Below are 24,685 nucleotides of genomic sequence, written 5' to 3'. Positions count from 1 at the left end.
TCATGCAAATGAAGTATAGAAATAAAATTTAATAGTTACAAACAATAAAGTGCTCACAGAAAAATATATTTATTTACGAAATGGACATAATAAAAGCTGAAATTGCTAGAAAGCGAAAATTACTTGAGGAAAAGCAACTTGTGGACGATAAGAAGAAATATTTCAAACGTGGTGAACTCATTGCTAAGAACACAGAAGAAATTCTACAAAAAGTTGGTTATAAAAAGCAAGAAAGTCGCGAGGAAGACCAAGTTCAGGAAGGACACTACAGCTATGTCTCGGACGGACAAAATATACTACCACGCTCGGAAGTCATACGTCGTTTGCGAGAACGTGGCGAACCTATACTTATATTTGGTGAAACAGAATCGGACGCGTTCCATCGTTTGCGCCAATGCGAAATATCACAGCCTGAAACCAATCGTGGATTCCGTAATGATTTCCAGGAGGCTATGGAACAGGTAGATCAAGCATACTTGCAAGAAATGTTTGCCAACACACCAACCGCTAAAGAGGAACAAAAGTCCGATCTTGCCGAATTAGACGAGACAGTCTCATGGGAGAGCATAAAAGAGAGTGCCATTAAAATGGGACGTGGAAACAAAGAATACGATATGGATGTTATAATAACTTTACTCACGTTTTTATTAAAAATGTGGAATGACCAAATTGCTTCGTACTCAAAACAGGAAATTATGTCTACCAAAACCAAAATGGCTCGTGTAATCTTCACACAGACCCGTGAGTATGTCAAACCGTTATTCCGCAAGCTGAAGCATCATACGCTGCCCGAGGATATATTGGATAGTTTACGTGACATTTGTAAGCGCCTACTGAATCGTGATTACATTACGGCGAGCGATGCTTACCTAGAGATGGCTATAGGCAATGCACCCTGGCCTATCGGTGTGACTATGGTGGGTATTCACGCACGTACCGGACGTGAAAAGATTTTCTCCAAAAACGTAGCGCATGTAATGAACGATGAAACACAACGAAAGTACATACAGGGCTTAAAACGATTGATGACTAAATGCCAAGAGTACTTCCCAACTGATCCCTCAAAATGTGTAGAGTATGTAAGCAAAAAAGATCGCATATAAACAGCAACATTCTAAATGCTCTTACACTCACAAATGTTTATTTAATTTGCTAAAATGTAAGATTAGTTGTAATTATTCAATATACACTCAATAAAGGCTTGCAAATCTGCATTATTATTTTTAACTATAAATTGTCTTGAATTGCTTATTCTATTGGAAGCGAATTGAAGTTGCCATTATCTTATTTCTTGCCAAGCTCTGCAGCACGTTCACTTGATTTTTCTACAGCATTGATGAGCGTTGATCTGAATGTTTTAAATGGTTTTTATATTATTTTTAATTAACTTTAGATATGACTAATACGATTTTATACCTCAAATTGCCCTTTTCCAGTTCATGTACACCAACAATTGTTGCTCCACCTGGTGAGCAAACCTAGTAGAGATTAAACAAATTTGTACTTCTATCAATCAAAATGATTAAATACAAAGAGTAAAATGAGTTACCTCATCTCTCAAAACAGCTGGATGTTTGCCGGTTAGCAATACCATTTTGGCAGCTCCCAATAACATTTGTGCTGAAAATTGCAGAGCCATTTGTCTAGGCACTCCTTGTTTGACGCCACCATCAGCCAAAGCCTCTATTATAGTATATACAAATGCAGGACCGCAACCAGCTACTCCCGATACAGCATCTATCATCGTTTCGGGTACTTGCTGAGCAATACCCAAAGAGTTCAGCATTAAATGCAATTTCTCCAAATCTTGTTGCTTAACATACGAACCAGGTGAATACACAGTGATACCTTCACCAATTTGCATTGGTGTATTGGGCATAGTGCGTATCATCTTTAAACTATCCACAAATGAGAATTTCTGAAAAAAACAAAAAAATTAATTATAATTGTTCTTTCAAAACAGAATGCATATTATAAGTCTACCTCTTCAAGTGTCTTCAGCTTTACTCCGGCTAATACGGAGACAAACAACTTATCCTTATCTTTTAAAGTGGGCGTATGTAGATTACGCAGCTGTGCAGCCATTGGTGTGAGAATATGTGGTTTCACACATATGAAAATAATGTCCGCTTTGTCAAGCACTTCATAATTATCTTCTGTGGTTGCAATGCCAAGCGCACGCCAGCGTGCAAGATTCTCCAGGTTTGGTCCTGACACTAGCACCTGTGAGGTTTTAACGAATTCACGATTTATCAAACCGGAACCTATGGCAAATGCCATATTGCCACCGCCGATGAAACCGATTTTTTCGTCCAATTTCGCCATGATGACTTTAGCGCTAATACAAGATCTGGGGAATATGAATAGGTTAATTGTTTTAATACATCTACAAAATGCAAATATCAACGAAATTACAATAGCCACTATTGATTCAATGCTAATATTATTTTGGAATGGGAAAAGCGGTATGTCAGAGTGTGAACTCGTTTTACAGCTGATTTTCTCAATTCCCCTTTGCACAGTATATTTGTTGTTATTTGCAATTAGTTTTTAGCGTGTGCTTTTTAACATTACACCTATATTACACAGCTCGTATCACCTTTTATCAGTGAGCGTTCTTCGCTTTTATCACAATTCACCTTGCGTATACAAAACGTCTCCGTAGCCGGCTGCAATGATTCTGATTATTTTACGTAATTAACAATTAATATTGCCAGATGTTTGTTTTAAGCTTTTATAAAGTTTTTTTCAAAAGAAACAATTTTGTTAATAAAATTATTTAATACAAGTATCATGAAAATAAAATTGGATAGTAGATTTATTTAACAATTAAGAATCAGAAGTTTTTCGTTGCTGGGTATACAAAATTATATTATAATATTTATATTAAATATATTTCTTAAAATATAATTTTATTACACAATACGCTGGTATTCAATAAACAATTATATAAAATTTATTTAACGTTTATATTAGAGCTTCGTCGATATTTAGATACTCGTTTCCTAAAATAGTCCAACTGTGTTTTTTTGAGTTGCTTCCGTTGAGCGCCATCTATCTTATAATAGCTTAATACTATGCTTGAGTTTGTTATGTCTAATAATTATCAAATATCTGTCAACACAATTTCAAATATGGAAGTTCCTGGACATTTGTTTCCGCCATTTCAATTTGCGACGCCAATATCTTTAGAACTTCGTTCTCATAAAAATCTTATTGAAGAAAAAACTGCTAATCATTTATATTATTGGAAAATGTTAAATACGCAAAGTGTGGTGGAAGACAATTGGCAGTCCTTTAAAGTGAGTTAGCAGCAAATACTTTTATCAAAAATGTGAAATATATAATGGCCTTTATTGTGCCTTATTGAAAGCAGTAACCTTCTGGTGATCATTTAATAAACAGAATGTAAGGTAAAATTGTGAGTGATAGATGAGCTTAATGAAAAAGATGACTTGCAAGCAACAAATAACTTACAAATTGGCTGATACAAGTACCTATGTGCCATTTTTTGGCATCTTTATATACAAATATATCTACATACAAATTAATGAGTACCAGGCAGAGCCATACTATGAAGTGGGTTTTGTGAAAGCGACAGCAATGGAATGTCTCAAGGCGGTACATATGTATCTCAAACAATACAATAACAAAAATTATGGAAAATTAGGTATGTACAGACTTTGTTTATATGAATTTGGCAAACAAAATTGGCTTATCATGTATTCCACAACAATTATGTAGCTATTCCATCAGATTATATGTACCTCTGCACTGAGTTGTTCTGAATTTCTCTTGAATTTCAAACACAACAATTTATGGGTTAACTATGATGCTAAAGAGTGAAGCATTTCGTGCATATTTGCTAACTACTTCACCAACTATTTATGTTTCTATATATATGTTTTCATGTATTTAAGCACGTACTGGTGTGCGACTGTCTGTTTATTGTGACGAAAGTGTTACTTGTACAATTTTAAAGACGATTGAATCTGCTGATTGCTTTTCATTCATTCATAACAATTGCAAATGTTGTTCAGTTAACTATTTATTGCTCGTTAATTTGTACGAAAAGCCAATCACGTACTTTGATAGCTTCTTTCGATTTGCCACAAGCAGTAAAAACGCAAGTGAAAAGATGCGTTCAATTATTTCGAAAATAGTGAGAGTTGACAATGCCAAAGAATAATAGAAAATCATTTTGATGACAAAAGTAGAAAGTATTGTTCTATTTTTAACATTAATTGTTAGTATTTACTATCAATGCTTTGAAGAGTTTTTTATTGCTTGGAAAATGAAGATATTTATTTTCAAGTCCTCTGAATTTTTTCAAACTGTTTTGAAAACATTGTGATAAAGTGCTTATAAAATGGATTTGGTTTGTATGAAATGCGATTTGGCAGAATATCATGGATGAATGTCCAGCTAAAGATATAATATGCAATGGAATACTGGTTTACTGTAGGATTGTTGTTGTTTTTTCTTTATTTTTTTGCTTGAGTTTAGTTATCTTAAACGCACATTATGATCAATGTAATCAGAGCGAACTCAGTCTTCTATGCCGTGAAGAATTGTGATTTATTTTACAAAACCAAAGTCAAGAAATCTTAATTTTATTATAGGTTAGGTTAGGTTATGTTAGGTTTGTAGGCAGATCTCTGCAAAAACAGAAGATCTCACTTAGACAGCTTGGCGCTGTCCTTTGTGGTACCAATAAAACTCCCTGTGGATCACAGACCTTTAAGATTCAGCAAAACGCTTGGAATACGTTACAAATTTCTATAATTAAATTAATTTTAAGAGTGATGTCTAAAGAAACTACCCAACTGCAAGTAGCATATCAAATTTATATATTTAATTGTAAATTATTAATTATTTCTTTTTTTGTATGATACAACACACTTTCTACAACCAGTAGCTACATGAAGAATAACATATTTATGTATGTACTTAATAATGATTACATGAGCACTCATTTGTACATACATGCATTATTATAGAGTATGAAGACTTAAGCTTGGTAGTTACATATTATTAGTATGTATTGTAATTATGCTTATTGCAGCGCCGACCGCCCCAACCGAAAGCGCTTATAATAAGCAACTCACTGCAATAAATATATGCACATATGTACATATGAATGTTGTTGCTTATATTTTGGAGCGAAACGGCTGGCCCGCATTGGCGATGTGCGGTTTCTCGCAAAGTAGCAGTAATTAGCGCCTGCAAGCATTCAAAAACCAAAAGCAAAAACAAAAAAAGAAAACTCGAACGCAAATAAGTCAGCGCATGCAAGCAAAGCGCAGCGAGGCGAACGATAAATAACACATGAGGGAGCGCTTTAAGCATTACTACAAAGGCGCATGCGTGCCGTTGCCATTGATTTGCAGCTAAGTTAAACATGCAGTCGGTTGGGTGGATAGGCAAGCAGGAGTGAGTATGTTAATATGTATGTGTGTGTTTGAGCATATACATAAGCTTATAAATGCTTGTACGCATTTTAAATAGAATATGATTTATTACGTATACCATATATGCAGTGTTATGCACCAGGCAGCAAGCGCTTCAGCGGCCACAATTTGCAATGCAACGCAACACAGGGCAACGCAATGGAACGGTATGCATGTCTGACACTTTTTTCATGGCAACTTCAGCGTCTTCTTTTGCTTTCATAATCCATGCTTCAATATGCGTTCAATATGCGTTCAATATATCTACCAACGGCAACAACAACAAGTATTTGTTTTATACAAACATTTGTCTGTATGTTTCTTCGCTGCTCTACGCTTGTATATTATCCTCAAGTGTTGCTGTGTTAAATTGATTTTTTTCGGCTCGCTGCGCATCTCTCGGCACTTACTTTGCGCACGCGCTTCGTCAGCTCATCTCGTTTTAATGCAACGCCGCAGAGAGCCAACAAGCGCCAGCATCCATTCAATTTCACTTGATGATGGCTCCCAGCGCCGTTGCCTAGTTAATAGCCCCCTGTCGGTCACAAATCAGTGCATCTCTTCGCATTTCTGCTTGATTTTACACAATTTGCTGGCATGAAAATGGAAAGTAATTGCGAGTCATTCATTATTGCGTGCACGGGCACATAGCATATATATACATACACAGATATGTGCATATATGGTATGTAGTTATGGGTAACAGGTGTGTTTTTGTGTTTTCATATTTTCGGTTGCTGGCTTTGTTATGACTATGCGCGGGTGGCGATTTAATCGCTTTACAACATTAAAGGGTTGCCAAAATCAATTTTAAATTAAACTTTTTCTACTACAATTAAATTTTCAATTAAACTGTTAGAATAATTATATGCTCTGAAATCTAATAGATTGATAAACGTCTCTCAAGAGAGAGAGAACAAGAAAAAGGTTTCTACAGATTGCATGAAAGAAGTTAAAGATTTTGATTTAAAATTGTAATAAATTATTTTTGTACTTGGCAACCCTATTAAAATTCCACAAACTACATCAAGTCATCGATTCAATACAAGCATTATTGAAAAAAAAAATTGTTGAAATATTTGTTTAACACTTTCTTTAATTTTTGTCTCTACTTTTTGCACTTCATTCCTACAACTGCTTCAATAATTGCTGCTCATTGACTTGTCTACAGCATTTAGCCATTGAAAACATTACTATTCGCACAACTCTTATATTTGCCACTTTTTTCTCATTTGAAATTTCAACGATCTGCATTGATTAACCACTCGACAGCAGTAACCGCAACATCACTTTGCCTTCGCCTTGGCCAATACAAATGTATATACGAGTATAATCGCGAAATTTGTTGTTGCAGAGAGTCAGCTTTTTTTAATATTACAGAGTAGTTTTTGAAAATTCATATAAATAAATATATATATTTATGCATAAAACATATTATTACCAAGTCAAGGCGTTGCTGTTGCATGTGGCAAGTTCAATATGAACCCACGCAAAGCAGCCACATGACGTCTTTTCATTGTATTTCGCTTTCTTCGACGAGTTGTTGTTGTCTGTTAACTGCTTCGTAGACTTACTTCATGCAACGTTTGAGCAAAATTACTGATTTATTGACTGATTGGATGACAGGCTGATTAATTTGTAACCTGTACGATGAAATATGTTCACCCACATTGAGTATTTCTACGAGAGTATAAATATTAAATGCTCATACAACTTCTTGAATTCCAACAAAATCGAACTCAAAATAAACATTTGTGGCTCCTACTTATAAGGTGAAATATTAATGGTACCCCTTGTTTTACTTCTTCGAATTTCATTGAATTTCTCACTGTCTCTGCGCTTTAGGGGGCTATACCCATAAAAAATTAGACGATATTCGTGGATTTTTTTAAAAGAAAGTACTCGATCGACTGTTTCGAGGTTTTTTGGACATAATAAGGTATGTTTTCAGCTATATTTTAAGATTTGTTTTACAAAAATATTGAAAAATAACGAAACAGTTCACCAACTGCTGACATGACTCCGGGCGAATGAGTAAAGTTGAAGCTATTTCCTATACAATGACCTACGATTTTTGAAAAATATCAAAAATGAATAAAATGGCGTAGTTCTGGGAAAAGTGTGGTTTTGAATTTGTAGTCAATCGGTCAATTTCTCGCTGAATTATGAACGTTCACGATTCACGTTTAAAGTTTCAACTATAGAGGTTTATTCCTGCGAGCGTCGCTCTTTAGAACACTTCCATTCAAAAAATATTCAAGATATGAACTTGCCGATTTCGCAGGTTTTTTTTTTACTCTCGCAACCTATTGCACAGAGTATAATAGTTTTGTTCACCTAACGGTTGTTTGAAATATAAGAGTTAGATATGGGGTTATATATACATAAATGATGATGACGAGTGGATTTGAAATCCGGATGTCTGTCCGTCCGTCTGTCCGTGCAAGCGATAACTTGAGTAAAAATTAAGATATCTTAATGAAACTAGGAACATATGTTCCTTGGCACCCTGAGGAGGTTGCTTTCGAAAATGGGCAAAATCGGTCCACTGCCACGCCCACAAAATGGCGGAAACCGAAAACCTATATAGTGTCATAACTAAGCCATAAATAAAGTTATGAAAATGAAATTTGGAACATAGGATCCCATTAGGGAGGGGCACATTTGGATGTAATTTTTTTGGAAAAGTGGGCCTGACCCCACCCCCAAATAGGTTTTTTGTATATAACTCGCAAACCAATAAAGCTATATAAACCAAACTTTCTGCAGTCGTTTATTTTAGCCATTTCCTTATACAGTCCAAAAATTAAAGAAATCGGATAATAACCACGCCCACCTCCCATACAAAGGTTAGGTTGAAAATGACTAAAAGTGCGTTAACTCACTAACGAGAAACGTCAGAAACACCAAATTTTACATAAGAAATGGCAGAAGGAAGCTGCACTGAGATTTTTTTACAAAATGGAAAATGGGCGTGGCGTCGCACTTATGGGCGAAAAACCATATCTCAAGAACTACTCGACGGATTTGAATGAAATTCGGTATATAATATTTTCTTGACACCCTGATGACACGTGTGAATGGACGAAATTGGTTCACAACCACGACAACTTCCTATGTAACTCATTTTTGAATTTCATCTGATTCGTTCACTTTATAATATATACATAGGAACCAATGAAGATAGCGAAATAAAACTTTACACAAACACTGTATATGATCTGTTGCATCACTTGTGAAAAAATTGTCAAAATCGAACCATGACTTTTCAAGGCCCCTGATATCGAACATGAAGAACTCAGTGCCTAAGGGTAATTTTTCCCCGAAAATATACTTAGTTAAATCCCCCAGATATTTTAATGTAATTCATTCCCTCTGAATTTTTTTCTTATAACAGTTTCTCTCTGTACCTGAAATGGTAAAAATCGGGTCATAACTTCCCCCAGATTCCATATACCTAATTATAAGTAATATTAAATTAAGTGAGCGTATAGTCTTCGATACTTTGTATCTTGGTGGTGAAAACGAGTGAAATCGCTTCAGGAATTACCTCAGTCCCCATATTGTGTTATCTGTATAAAATTACATCAATAAATTGTTCGGTTACACCCGAACTTAGACCTTCCTTACTTGTTTAAAGTATAAACTATCGAATAAGCAAAGTAAAAAAAAACACAATTTTAAGAAAACTACAGATCTCCCTGCGAAAGGTTTCCAACGTTCTTTAATACACCATATACATAGATCATATTTTTTAACCTATATCCTCTAACGCGTTATAGTATCTGGAGAAGAAGTGCTTATTACGGTTACAGGAAGTTGTTTATAAATTAAATAAAACATTTTATATACAAATTAAAAATGTATATCAAAATTCCTTTCGAACTTTCTATCCCTAATCTCATAATTTTCTTCGTCGCTTGACTGGTCGTGAAAAATGCGGTCACTGCAGTTAATTTATTAAAAATATATCTGTATGTTAGCACAAAAAGGAATATCCATAAACCTTGTTAAAATTAGAAGTAGGTAGCTGTAATAAAAATTACAAATTGGAGAAAGAAAATTGAAATATCAACATGAAAGTGTCTAAGAAGTCATTGAAGCGCATTCGACAAACAATCAGCACGATTAACTGTTGTGGTGACTGAAGGCATGCAAATAAAATCTCGTATATCAATATAGACGGATTTAAATATAAGAGCAATGTGTAATGGGTGCCTCTATTAGATCAACAGGAGATGGTCTCCTTATCAATTTTAAGCCGCTTAGTACAGCATGAAAAGGAAGAAGTTAGAAACCAATATCTCAAAATATTGAAATCATTTTCGTGATAAATTGACAACAGTGACATCTAGCGGTTTCAAAATTCACAGGGATACACCTCTGTCTTCTAAAAAACTGTTTGCAAATTTCAGTCGAACCGGGGTAATATAAATATATCTTCTGAATCTGAGCGATTTCTATATATGGATCTTTAGATAATTTTTTCAAACACGAGTTTGAGGCATTTTCCAAGCCGGACACATAAAGTTTGAAGAATTAGAATCAGTCGTTAAAATCATTAAGCCATCAAAAACATTGTTTTTATTTTCCATCATTGCAATCGGAAGCCACAGACCTTTGTTTATAAAAACAATCCACGAATTTATAAAGTATATAACGGTAATTTAAAAGATATATTCTTTTGGTTCTAGATTTAAATATCTAAACATCTCAAGAATTTTTGATCAACCTCAAATTTGAATCGCTACAATTAAAAACCCTTTATATACTAACATGAATATGTATAAGTACTTCTAGCGTGATTATTGACTAAGTACTGAGTTGGCATTGAAGCGTGGCTAAAATGCTTAGCTGAACGCCAGTAGCGTGTTGTAGCGTTTGGAAAAGTATGCTGCAGATGAATGCAACCAATAATGACAAAAGCCAAGCAGGTGATGACGATAGGTGTGAGTATGAGTGTTCTTGTGGTAACTGCTGGAACATTGACTGAAATTCGAGAAACAATGTTAGGTGAGACCTTCGAAAGTTCTCACAGTTAAATGCAAGTAGAATATTATTCATTTACAAACATATACAGACACCTTTCGTTTACTAACTCATATGCTAACATTATCACTTTATTGCCAGCGCTCGAATTCGGCGCGCAAATTAGGTCGCTTGGTCATAATCCAAAAAAAAAAAATCGAAAATCAAAACGAAACTTGTTGTTTGGTAGATTTATGGTTTGACACATTTCCTTCGCGTTACCATTGCAGTTCACTTGCTCGTGTTGTTGTTGTGTTTGTTGTAGTGCCACATGCTGTGCAGTCGGACAACAATAACATAATACCTTTTCGTAATAACATTTCCCGTTGGCATTTCGCTCGCTTGGCGCTGCGGCGTAAGACGGCAACACAAAGCGTGAAGAAGACGCTGACAAATCGCCAACACCAATATCGAAGCATTTAAACGAGCCGGTTTTTTTTGTATTGTTGCTTTCGAAAGCAAATAAAATGCTTGTTTACTGTTGCAATTGCAATGTCAGTGGCAAATCAATCGGCCAGAGTGAACGCGTTGGCACTAACAAATTGCCGATTAGACAGACAGACGGACTGGTGAGTTGCTTGGTTGGTGGTTTGTTTGGTTGGTGAGCCTGTTAATATTTTGTTCACATTTTATTACACTCATATTAAATACACAAATCTTATTAATTTCATAGAGAATGACAAAAGACATGTGTCTGGACTTAAGCCGCTGCTCTCTGCGGGTTCACTCGCACAACTTTTGCAATAAACAATAACAACAATAATAATGAAATTAATGATAATTTTATTAAAATGAAAATGCGCACCACCAATCACACAACAACAACAAAGACAACAATAAACATCAGCACTGAAAACTCGTCCCAATCGGGTTGTCTTAAATCAGCCCAATCAAGGTAAACTTGTTTTCTCCACCACTCTCAACCTGGATTGCAACGCTCAGCTCAGCTGCACTGCTTTTTTCATGCACTTTGCATTTCTTGCATATTTTTCGCCGCAGTGTTGCTGTAATTATTTATTATTGCACATACGCTGCGTTGCGTTGGCCAGGCGCTTTTATATAATTTCAAATAACAAAATTTCTTGCTGCAATATTTTCTAACTCAAGAAATGCTAATGGTGCATTCAATTGTTGCACATATGTTGTTGCTGTCAGTCCAGTCTACTTGCAGTGATAATTTGCATTTCCACAATTTGCAGAAAGACTCACATGCATATATACACATGTGTTATATAGTAAGAGTATATAGTGGATGGATGTGCTGGCTACCATGCTTGTGTATGCTTGAGTATGCTTGATGGCTACTGTTTGCTATTGCATATGCGCTTATGCAATAGGCTGCAATGGTGTTGTCAGCAGCCGTGCATCTGCTGCAGCGACGAGTAACCGGAAGAGCAGTGGTCGTTGCTGTGTCATCATCAAGTGCATTTAATTTAATGCCAAGCAGTGTATGTTCACAAGAAGATAAATAAATATGCAGACTTTTTTACTTACAAAGTAGTCTTTGCAGTAAAGAACCTTTTAAATTATAATAAATAGAAAATGTTTTTAATGTCATTATTTTTATTTATTTTTTTTTATTATTATCTAAGAATTACAAAATAAAAGAGAGAGATATTAAATGTAATCCGAGAGTATTTGACTCAAATAATTTTCGAGCTTTGTACTACTTTACTCATGCAATCATATTTAAGCTCTCAAAATCTGAACAACAAAACTATAAATATTTAAAAAAGAACCTCAAATAGGTAAGAAAAAGTTGGGTTCGAAGGTGGAAATTTACAGAAAGATTTCATAATTTCTTGGCAATTTTGTTGAAAAGCACCTGCCCATATACACTTAATGGGCTATACCAGTGTAACCCATGAAAAATTAGGTGATTTTCATGAATTTTTTTATGAAAGTACTCGATCGAATGTTTCGAAGTTTTTTGGACACAATAAGGTATATTTTCAGCTATATTTTTTTAAGATCATATTTTTTACAAAAATATTCAAAAATAACGGAGTTGTGAGCTATCTTCGGAGGTGCCAAAAAAAGTTCTCTAACTTCTGAAATAATTCCTGCCGAAAGAGTTGCTAAAACAAAAAAAAAATCAAAAATGATATTTAAGTTAAATATATTTCATATATGACCTACGATTTTTGAAAAATATCAAAATTGACAAAATGGCGTAGTTCTGAAAAAATTGTTTTTTTTTAGGTAAAAAAATGGTCTTTTTTGTAATGCTAAATTGAAAATTTTCAACCAATCAAAAAATGGTCACTGTATAGTAGTTAATATAATAATGCTGCAGAAGCTTTGACGATATCAACATCAGACGAGACGACACTAGGAGTTTTCGAGAGGAAAATTTTGCGCAAGATTAACGGACCTCAGAACATTGGCAACGGGGAATACCACAGACGATGGAACGATGAGCTGTACGAGCTATAAATAAAAGAATAAAAAGACAGCGGCTACGCTGCCTAGGTCATCTTGTCCGAATGGACGAAAACACTCCAGCTCTGAAAGTGTTCGATGCAGTGCCCGCCGGAGGAAGCCGAGGAAGGGGAAGGCCTCCACTCCGTTGGAGGGACCAGGTGGAGAGCGACCTGGTTACACTTGGAATCTCCAACTAGCGCCGAACTGCGAAGGAAATAGAGGAGTGGCGCGCTCTCATCGATTCGGCTATAACCGGCTAAACGGTTGAACGCCAATCACATACATACATACTTACATAGTAGTTAATATATTCAAGAATACTTAGTTTCAATTTTAAGTCGATCAGTCAATTTCTGGTTATGAAATAATGTCAGCAGTTTTCAAAAATGCGACCTTGACGATTTCACAGAATATGTTTGAAAATATAAACTATCGAATAAGCAAAAAATAAAAATAAATCGATTTTTGGAAGTGTCTCACTGGTATAGCCCCTTAAGTAACCAGAAGGACGAATATTCGCATACAAATTATGCCTAGCACAAATACAGATAAAAAATTAGCTCCAAAGGGCATAAATCAAACCAACAGAATAAGAAAATAAATATAGTTATGTAATAATGAGATAAGCCAAGAGTATGAGAGAGAAAAGAGGATTCGGAATATCATCAAGAATATCATATCTGATTCAAAGACACACACTCAATAAAACTTTTTAATAAAATTGCGACACCAGGATCTATGACTGGGTGAAGTCATGATTAGGAGAAATATGGAACGACATTATGAAGTCCAGCTAAGGGCGAAGATTTATTGGATTTCCAAAAATCTTCAACCACCAATATTAAATAAAAACGTTACATATAAACGTGGTATATGAAAATCTTTGACTTTTAAGATACTTATCTCTTAAAAAAATGGTTTCTAGATTATTCTAGATTACCACAAACCAATCTTTGACACTCTCACTTCCTATATTACATTACTTTGAACAGTAAAGATGATTATATACCGATTTCCGTAAATTTTCAAAAAGTAACTAAGACATAACCTAAGCAATGAAATTTCATAATAGCAAAGTAATAGTGTGGAGTTGGTGGGTTTACAAACGATTTGTTTTAGAAAAGTACCCCGACAAATGATGACATTCTTTCTTCTTAGATATTAGAAAGATATAGAAAAACAAACAAACATGAGTTAATGATCTATCGCTATGACAAGGCAAAAAATCGTATATCGATCACCGGATGAGAAGTTCTAATTAACTGTTCTCATAGCTAAGACATTAACCGTTATGTTAAAATTTGCTCTGTGCAGTGTTGTTTCTTTCAATGGAGTATCACTGAAGGTATTGAGATTTGTATTGCCACTTTCTTGGTCTCTGTATTACAAATATTTGTTTTTCTAAATATTATTATATTTGTTATTAAATATTGAAAATTTTTATTTTTATTGAAGCCTAAAAACGATTTTCTTCCGTGGAAAATATAAAAAAATGTCATATAATTTTTAATACAATTATTATAAAATTGTAAGAAAAGACGATGTTTTGCTAAAAATATATACCTTTGTTAAACCACTTTTCTATCATAATTTCCACTGTTTTCACACAAGTTTCCTACGCATTTGAGAAAATACCCACAGAATTAATGACGTGCAGATAAAAATAGTTAATTACCATGTCACCAGCACAGCGATTACCGGTGAAATAATAACAAAGCAAAAAGCAGAAAACAATGACAACAACTAACGCAATCGCAATTTGCCAAAGGCGGTGCCTTGTAATGCCCAACCGGGCATGAGAAAAGCGTGTGGCAAGGTAAATGACATGTCTCCAACACATACAGACATACAAGTATCTGCTAGCCATATATGTATGTATATGTTACTCTATTGTATAAGCCAACAACAAGAGCAAAAGTCGCATTACCGAAAATGTGCGCATTCACGCAGTAAATCAATAAAGCGCTGTGAAGTACAAATAGCCAATGCAGCGCCAGCATCAACAGCAGCAGCAACACCAACACGTATATATCACACAACAGGTGAAATGAGCAGGGGCAAACAATCGGAAAGGTTCGAAAAAAAGTGCAAGGAAAACATCAGAAATCATTTGTGTTTGTTGCTGAGAAAAATGGCGACAAACAAAAAGATTAAGCAACGAACTTGCTGGGGAATTCGCAAGTGTATAATACAACAAAGCGCGCTCAATTGCGAATGTATGAGTGTGTGCTTTTGCCTTTGTAACGCATAGAAAGTTACTACAAGAAAAACAGAAGAAGAAAGACAACAACAAATCATAAACAATGAACAATGAAAATAAAAAGCGCTGGTGCAAAGAGAAAAACCTTCTTTTCGCTGCAGCCTCTTGTCGCGGTGGCCACTCATTCATAATTTCACAACCAGCCGTGGCTTTGTGTGCGCTATCCGTTGTGTTGTATTGCTGTATGTGTGCGCCAGTTTATTGGTAGCCACATTGAAGTGAGTATTTTTAGTACATCGAAATTTGATGTTTACTTTTTATTTTAGCTGACACGTTTAGTACACTTCACGCCAGGAGATCAAATCAGCAGCCACGAGCGCAGCACCTTCCACTGCGTAAAGTCAAGCGGAAATGCTCCAAATGGTGATAAACTAGTTCTTAGAGCAGTAGCGTTAACAGTGGTGCATTGCAAAGGTTTATCAATATTTTTGAAATTGATATGTCTTTGGAAAGCAAAAAGTTTCTTTCAATCCAAATTAATTGAAAATAGGTCTGCTATTTGAAGAAAAAAAAGCACAAAGCCACAAATACATGAGCTGGGCTTCGAATTGCTTTTGCATTCTGACCCCTCGGACTTAAAAAAAATATGTATCTCAATAAAATTGATGTTGCTTGTCGTTGGAAATTAATTTATCGGCAATGGAATGGAGTATCGCATATTTTATTTTTCGTCTATGATATTTCTAACAACAAAAAATTTTTGACCGAAATAAATTTCAAGTTGGGTACGATTTTCTTAAGAGGTTAGTTAACTTTTTTGTGAAATTTTTATTTAAAAAAACATCATAACTCATGATTGGTTCATCTAAAATCAATAAACCAAAAATATTTCGTTAGTATATGGAAATATTGCAATTTTCGACATACATTGGCTCGAAAAAAAAAACTCGTAATAACAATATATAAAATATTTCGTTCGTTAACTAGATAGTGCAAAATTTGAACAAAATCGCTTGATTTTTGCATTTTTCACAACTTTCGACGTGGATTATCGCCACAAGCGTGCATCGATGAACTAAAATCTTTGTATGACTATGAAGCACCATCCTATAGCACTGTGAAAAACTGGTACAACGAATTCAATTTCTCCCACCATCATACATACGATATTGCATGAACACCTGGCCGTAAAAAGGTTTGTTCTCGTTACATCCCGCACAATTTGACAATCGCTCAAAGAAAGTGCTTCGAAAATTGGTTTGAGCGCATGCAAAAGTATATAAATCTTGATGGAGAATATTTTGAAAAACAATAAAACCATTTTCGTTGATAAATATTCCTATTTTCATTATTAGGCCAGAAATATATATGGCAGCCCTCGTAACTTTTTGAGATATCGTGTCCACCGATTTGAAAAAATGGAGTTTTGAAATAAATGCGTTTAAAGTGTTACATCGTACTGAAGTGGCCTGATGGACGGAACTTCCTAAGGGTATATCTCTAAGAATATTATTCGGATTGATATGATATTACTCAATTTGATGGATCATTTTTTAAAGATATTGAAGATTTTTTGAAGATATTGCGCTATTTAAAAAGACAACAATTTCTTTCAAATTTTGAAACTCACCTAATCTCTTAAGAAGAGACCTAAAGTTAGTTTATAGAAAAATAAGAATCTCTGAACTCCACTATAAAACTTGAGCCCGAGTAGAGTTATGCACAGAAATTCAGTTCATATATTTTAAACATTCCCAACAAGCACTGTGGACCACAACAACAATGATACTCAGTGGTATTTTAGATTTAGCACCTGAATCTGGCAGTGGTATTGTTTTGAAGGTTGCTTTCAGACTCTGTAAAACTGGATTTTTAGAAGGCTTGAGGCATTGACACTCCGTAAGTCCCTTATAACTAGACCACAAGTCTTGGTGGTCTCTTTCCGCCAATAGTTTTAAGAGGGATTCGTCAGTCAGCTGGAGGAGATACGTGGTTAGTCTCTCATAACCAGAGGGAAGATTCGAGGGTAGACTGGTATGATCACACTTGAAACTATCGGAGCTGCTCTAAATTGAAGCGGTTTACTACTGGACGACTGCGTCATACGTGATTTTGATAAGTTCTGGTTATTAGCACTTGTACGGTTGTAAAGCCCAGTGTAGGTTGCAAGAGCTCCATTGAGCTCCTTATCCTCATTCATTATATTCATCTTGCCCTTAATGTAGAGACTAGCCTTTACTCATCCAGTCTTTGCCGTCCAAGCGGTTAGGTCAAATATATTTTTGGGCGTCAGTTTAATCATGTACACGTAATGTCAAATACACTTATTTCAAGTATTTCTTTGTAAGACTATAGTTGGAATATCTTAAATGTAAAATGTATTACAACCAGCACAGAATTAGTTAAAATTAGCGAGAATTAGTTAAAATCATATTTCTTAAAATATAAGGAGTTCCTTGATCTCCACAGTGTCATCATCATTTTACCCTAAAACCCAGTATTCCAGAGAATTAGTCGAGGCTCTAATGATCACCACTAGTAGTATAAGGCAAACCTAACTTATGGCAACATCTATAGAAGTAGCTTAAGCCCTTCGGTTGGTGGATTATGAACTATTCAAGGGTTACCTAATTAATTAAAGAGATCACTGTGCGTAAAATATTGCATATAAAACTCATGCCAGACTCACAGTTAGCTTCTCCCACAGTGCGTTGTCGTTACCCTGAACTATATCTCAAGTACTAATTATTTTATCAAAAGCAAATGAGATTAGATTAGTAAAAGAAACCAATTATTTGTCTAAAACAAATATTAAACAGTTTTAACCTCGTGAGCTCCCCACAGTTTAACGATGCCACCTGCCATGCTATTTGGGCAATGGAGAGCAAAGCAAACTCAAAAGCAACTTAGACTCACTGGGTCTCGAAACCGCTGCAGACTCTCACAACCACAAAAGCCAAATGGCCAAAGCGGTTTTGTATGCGCGAGACATGGCTGGCAGCAGCTGACTGGTTGTACTAAAGAAACACGAAAGCAACGAGCGCTAGATGATGCTCCAACGGCGCTTGGATGTTGGCGAGCCGTTCAGTTCGCGAGTGACTTTCATAGTGTAAACGACGGCAGCGGGTACTTCGGCAGCAAGGCAAGTGTGTTACAATTTATGGTTGAACCCACATAGCTTTTGTTGTTGTTGTGTGTTATCCAGTTTCTGTGTTTGTTTTATTTTTTGATTTGTTTTTGTTGTAAGTCGAGTCGACTTTGTTGCAAGCAACACGCTTACTTGCAGTATTCGTTATCTCGGTGTTGTTGCAGCAGTGATTTGATATTTACGGTGCGACGGGTGTTTAATGCAGCAGGGAGTCACACCAAAGTTTACCTTACTTGCTTGTCTGCATTTTTTCAACGTTCGCTTACGGACAAGCGGCTTTCGTGTCAAAGCAGAATAAAAGAAGAATAATAAAATATATATTTGTTGTGTGTTGGATTGTTTGTTAAAGTGTAGAAAATAAAGATGCAACGACAAAAGTACTAAGAAAACTAGAAACGACAAAAAAAAAATAACAGAATTAACATAAAACCCAACGGGTGCAAGACGGAGGCACAAAAACGGGACAGTAGTGGAAAGCATGAATAATTCTTGTGTAATTAAAGAAGCGCAAGAAAATCGAGCGGTGTATATGGAGTGCAAGTGTTAAAAGAAAACTATAAGAAAGCACAACGAACGAGTGAACAGCCACCAGACCTACTCTCGTGCAAAGAATTGCGCTTAAGAAGCACAAACACAAAACAGATGAATGAGTATTTATTTACAAACAGTAAAAGAAAGTCAAATAAAAGAAAACATAATTTAGAGCGAACATTCCACAGCGCTAACCTTCTGGCGTTACAGCATCACTCAGGGGGGCAAGAGCTTGTGCTGGTGTATTCAGTCGCTAACGGTGTCTAAGAAGACAGAAATAGCTTGCAAATTATGATAAATATTCATACATACTTTTTAGTGTGTTTGTATGTTATAATTCTATGAAAAATGGCAGTCAATATAAAGCAATCAAATTCGAATACAGAGACACACAAAAGACTTAAGCCACAAACTTGAAAACTTGAAAAGCTCTAATTAGCATTGATCGGTTATTGGCAAATATTTAAGCGTAAGGAAATTTTTGTTAAAAAAATTATGATTTGAAAGGGAGTCAAATATAAATAGCGATTTTTTCCAAAATTAATGCTAATAAAAAATTTTAATAATTTTTCACAAAACAATGCAATGTCTGCGAAATTTTCTGACTTATTAATTTAAAGAGTTAATTTTGTTTCAGTTTTTTTTTAATATTTCTTTATTTATTCTCCTGTCCTCTACTTCATTCTTTACTATGAACTTTTAAAAAACTTTTTTGTAATAAGAGTTTCAGCAATAATAATAAAATATAGTAAATATGTGAGAGTGTAGCTGTATTTCTCTCGCGTTCTGTGAGTTTCAAAAGTTTAATATATTATGAAAATAGAATTCTATAAAAATATTTCGTTTAACTTAGCATTAGCTTTAAATTATTTTCGAAATATTTCGTATATCTTAGCATTAACTTTAAATTATTTTCAGTTTTATGCAAGCTTCATATTACAAAAACATTAACAAAATTCTTCAAAGCCATGAAAAAGCTATGAAAACTTTTGTCGCTGTATCCAATTCCATGTCATTAAGAAGATGCCACAATAACAGAGATTTTACTTTATTGCTCTCAAGGAGGAGAAATGTAATTTTAAAATTAGATTAGTTTGAGTTTTTTTTGGTTTTCATTTCAAAAACTGTTATTTTTTATATATATGGTTCCATTCGTGATATATAATTGGATAATATTTATATATATTATATATATATATATATAATTATATATTTCTTTAGTAAAATATGGGTATATATAGTTTTTATTGAATTGAGTTTGTGGATCGATGGATGGACAGGTTCTTTTAATTTCCATATTTTCAAAAATCCCTGAAATAGTTCTCGAATTTTATAAATTGACTTTTGAAGTATAGCTTGACGAGTTTAAGACAATAATTTAATCATTTCTAAGCTCCAAAACATTGGGACAATTGTTAATAAACTGAGATATTGAGATTGATCAGGGATGAACTATCTATAATTAATACGTCATTGACCATCTTTTTTACCAAGAAAATAAACTTTAGCGATTTTTATCTTATCTTTACAAAGTTTTTATAAACAAAATGGTACACAAACTAATTAATACTTAAGCTGAGCCCTGCTTGAGCTGTTATATGAAGTTGTATGATTCAATATGTAGTCTATCGAATTTCGTATTTTACCGTGGCAACATAGCAAGTCTTTTAAATTTTAAGTTATTGGAGATATTGAATGATTTTAAGTATATTTTGGGTCCAAAAGACTTTAGATAGCTTCTTTGTAGAAATATTTATATAAATTTACACAAATTCCAAATAACATAATAATAAAATTCACAAAAAATTAAAAAACGATAAGATAACATCCAAATTCTCATACAGATTATTTAACACTTTTTAAATTAATAAAAAATAAAATTAAAATTATTTCATAATTGTATGATATTAAAAAAGATAGAGATAGATAAAAAGATTAAGAAATAGTTTTTTTAATACAAAAAAAAAATTTAAAAAGTAGTATATAGATATTATTAAATTAAAAAGTTATTAATTTTTTATATTTTTTTATTTGCAAAAAAATAATATAATATTTATTGGTTGAGTTCAATTATGCAATTATTATATTGAAGAATTATATTGAAGAAAATATGTATGATCAAATGGTAAAAAAATATGTTAATCTAAAGTTAATAGCGAGATAAATAATAGGGTACTGATGAGCTACTAAATATTTTTTTATATTATCAAATGATGTAATAGCAATATTTGAAAAAAAAAAACCCAATACAGAGAACTTAACAATAAAACTGTGCGAATAAAAAAGCGCTTAGTGCCTAAAAATCAATAATAAATCATAATTTTAAACCAATAACAATTTCAATAGCTGAGTTGTAAATGATTTGATATTTACATAGCGCCATCTTTAACAAACATACATATGTGAATAAATATTTTTTTTAACATAAAAGTGACAAATTTTATATTTGGGTACAATAAAAATTAACTACTTAAAAAATTAAATACAACAACAAACTAGCATAATAGCGAATTATTAACTTTATGTGTATGACAAATACCGCAGACAATCGATAATAAAAATAACAGATTCACATTTGCACACTAAAATTATCTAGCGAAATTGCTCCGCTCAAACGCCAATAAAAGCATAAATAAAAAATCATAAATTATTTTACAGCTTTGACGATTAGAAACAAAAAAAAAAGAAAAAAAAAAACAAAAAAATACATCATCAGCTGGCAAGCGAAAAAAAAACAACAAATAAATTGTAAAAACAAAAAACAAAGAAGAACAAATCAACATTTCTGCAGAGCACAGAACGCAAGCAAGAAGCAGATACTCGAAACACTCAAAGCGGATTTATTAGCGCGGTAAGTTGCCTAATCGTTTATTTATACGCTGTTAAAGGCAGTCAATTATTGACTTCCTATGACAAGCTCTTTCTACAACAATTATTCTTCATACGCCATGCCATAGATATAATATAAATGCCATTTACAAAGGCAAAAAAATCACAAAACTCAGCACATAAGTGCTTACCTTTGTGGTTAGTGTCATCGCGCCGAAAGAATTCAGCGCGGAGAAGCGGTGCAAAAGTGAGTGGAAAAAATCTATTCTCATGTCATTTTTAGGAATTTAAGGTGGTCCCGCTAAAAAGCCCGTCACCACAGCGCGCACACAAGGCACCAGTAACTCATTTCGCAATGGAACTATTATATCTGAATTCATACATATATATACACCTTTATATATGTACATATATATCTTCAATATGTGTTAATTTAGCACAAACACAAAGGCAAATAGTTATAGCGTATTCTAAAGGTTTTGCGCGCTCTGCAGTCAGGTTTTTTTTTTAGCTCACGGCATGGGCCATGCTTGAATAGCTAAATAGCTGACTACTGCGGGCTGTTTCTTCTAAATTTGTTCACAAATTTCAATATCAACCCATTACCGGATTGTCGAGTTTGCCTTGGCGCTGCCACCACTGCGTTGACACTCAAGTTGATTTTAGCGCTGATTTTACCATTTTGTCTCACGATTTTTTTATTTAATGAGGAAATCCATAATTACGCAAAATTTATGACTTTTCCATTGAGATTTGGCGGGATTTTTTAGCTGCAAGCATGAGTAGAGTAAAGAACATTTATTAATATAATAATTTAGACGCCATAAGTTTAAGGCCAAATTGCAGTTATGTGGTTGGATAATTAATTTTTTGGTTAATTTTCTCAATTTAACTATTCTTATTTACTCTGTTTATAACACTGTGATAGTTTTTTTCCAAAAAAAAAAAAAAGACAAGACCAAATTCGACGGTTTCCCCCTATTTCGGGTCCTACGAATCGAACTGCATCATTACTTTTTTGAGTTACAATCATGGTTTCATACAAAATTTTTTTTTGAAGTTTTTCATCAAAGTGGCCCATTGTAAGAGAAAGGCACTTTTTTCTTCGGTCTCTAACTTTTTTAATGTTGACTTTTTTGGTAAACTTTCTTTGGCAAAGCTTCTCAGAATAAGTCTGTCTTTAAGTTCTTAGAGGACTGTAAACCCCAAAATCAATGTTTTTTGTGTCCTTATAGCCAATATGTAAAAAAAAAATGAAATTTAATCCATTTTTTTAATGTTTTTGCCCTCAGGTTTCGTCAATATTTTAATTTACCCTTTGATACTTATACATTAAGTGACATCTTGTAATAGTAAGAAACTTAAGCAAAGACAACGTTCTGAGAAAACTAACCATTAGAAAAAAAAACTTAACAAAATTTGTATTTTAAAAAAAAGCTACACTAACTATGTTTGTATGCTATTTTATTCTTTTTGTATCTTATAACTGTTATCAATAAGTATCATAAATTTGTACACAATATTTAAATTAAATTTAATAAAACATCTATCAATGTCCAACACAAATCAGCAAGCAACGAGTCAAGCTTTTTTCCGCTGTACCAATGCTCAAGGGGGCGGCGACTTGATGAAATCTTTCTCCATGCTCATCGGATTCAGTCGGAACTTGCTGCTCAAAATGGTCCTTGTGATGGTGAAAGAAATAAATTTTTAAGGACATATTCACACCTATTTCTTCAAAAGCGTCTACCATGTCATATACATATTTTTTCCAATCTTCAGACCGGTGCATTCCTAAGCAATGGTTTATAATGTGATGGGGTGTCACTTAATGTATAAGTATCAAAGGGTAAATTAAAATATTGACGAAACCTGAGGGCAAAAACATTAAAAAAATGGATTAAATTTCATTTTTTTTTTACATATTGGCTATAAGGACACAAAAAACATTGATTTTGGGGTTTACAGTCCTCTAAGAACTTAAAGACAGACTTATTCTGAGAAGCTTTGCCAAAGAAAGTTTACCAAAAAAGTCAACATTAAAAAAGTTAGAGACCGAAGAAAAAAGTGCCTTTCTCTTACAATGGGCCACTTTGATGAAAAACTTCAAAAAAAAATTTTGTATGAAACCATGATTGTAACTCAAAAAAGTAATGATGCAGTTCGATTCGTAGGACCCGAAATAGGGGGAAACCGTCGAATTTGGTCTTGTCTTTTTTTTTGACTATCACAGTGTAATTATTTTTCGTATCATAAATGTGGGTATGCGAATTATCTTTCGATGGAACAAGGAAATTATTATTTTATCACGAGGAGTAGAAAGATTTATCATGTACCACTCAAATAGTTGAGCAAATTTAAATTTAAATTAACTCAATTAAGTATTTTTTGTTCAAATTTACTCAATTAGTTTGAATAATTAGTATTTTGAAACTTTTTTAAGAGGGGTTTAAATTGTGTTTCATTGCTTTCTAGTAGAAATATTATACTGGCAACTCATACAGCAATCGAGTTCTGATTACCTTCTAGCCTTTCACAGCAGAAACAAAAACAGAATCAGCTGATAATTAGGGAAACTTATGTCATTTACAACTACACATTCACACTTTTCATATTTTATAATGACCTTATTGCTTCTTTCAACACACTTCTCATTACTTCATAGATTCTTTTATAACAATTTAATGTCAATTAAGCACTAATTGGGCAATTAGTTAATTACTCTATAGTAAATTGAGTACAATTAGTTGTTTAATTTTGCTGGAATCGTCTTAATAACCCTTTTTAAAGTATGTTGAAGTTTCGTATAAGGCTGATAAACTCTTTTGTTTACCTCTAGATGCTTTGAACAATCGTCAGATGATTAAAAAGACAGCTGATATTTCTATAAATGATTTTATGTATATACTCATACTCTGGCAGTAATTGAATTACTCGCCTCAAATTAATTGATTCGTAGCGCTTTCAGTTTTTTTCACCAGATTACAAAAATCCCAAAAACTGCATACCTACATACATACGAGTACATAAATTATCAATTACCAAATATTTCAATTTCTTTTCCACAAAAATACT

At 33.7% G+C, this 24,685-nt stretch overlaps 3 protein-coding genes across 6 annotated transcripts in view; 2 read left to right on the top strand and 1 right to left on the bottom strand.

Moving 5' to 3' along the window:
• Positions 1-6: 6 nt before the first annotated feature.
• On the top strand, positions 7-1,234 carry LOC105217229 (pre-mRNA-splicing factor 18). Its single transcript, XM_011192134.3, has one exon. It carries the CDS (start codon positions 81-83, stop codon positions 1,101-1,103), a length of 1,023 nt encoding a protein of 340 aa, XP_011190436.1. The 5' UTR covers positions 7-80; the 3' UTR covers positions 1,104-1,234.
• LOC105217228 (uncharacterized) lies at positions 1,120-2,762 on the bottom strand. Of its 4 annotated transcripts, none has more exons than XM_011192133.3 (5): positions 2,640-2,762; positions 1,984-2,350; positions 1,550-1,918; positions 1,417-1,478; positions 1,120-1,348 (listed from the first exon to the last, which is right to left on the bottom strand). In XM_011192133.3, exons 2-5 carry the CDS (start codon positions 2,323-2,325, stop codon positions 1,285-1,287), a joined length of 837 nt encoding a protein of 278 aa, XP_011190435.1. In that variant the 5' UTR covers positions 2,326-2,350; positions 2,640-2,762; the 3' UTR covers positions 1,120-1,284. The 4 variants fall into 4 exon arrangements, with proteins under 4 accessions (XP_011190435.1, XP_011190431.1, XP_054086218.1 ...); XM_011192129.3 differs by having other exon boundaries at positions 2,600-2,759; XM_054230243.1 differs by lacking the exon at positions 2,640-2,762 and adding an exon at positions 2,577-2,599.
• Positions 2,763-18,195: 15,433 nt separating this feature from the next.
• The window catches only part of LOC105217230 (protein artichoke), a 41,923-nt gene continuing 35,433 nt past the window's right edge, over positions 18,196-24,685 (top strand). The window contains exons 1-2 of the mRNA XM_011192135.3: positions 18,196-18,248; positions 21,440-21,632. The gene's annotated coding sequence lies outside the window, so the exon portion shown is untranslated. The remainder of the gene's footprint in view (positions 18,249-21,439; positions 21,633-24,685) is intronic.

The sequence above is a fragment of the Zeugodacus cucurbitae genome, chromosome 2 (assembly GCF_028554725.1).
Source record: "Zeugodacus cucurbitae isolate PBARC_wt_2022May chromosome 2, idZeuCucr1.2, whole genome shotgun sequence".
In the NCBI taxonomy this organism is placed as follows: Eukaryota; Metazoa; Arthropoda; class Insecta; order Diptera; family Tephritidae; genus Zeugodacus; species Zeugodacus cucurbitae.
Note: the sequence above shows the minus strand (reverse complement) of the source record. Positions and strands in the feature narration are given on the sequence as shown.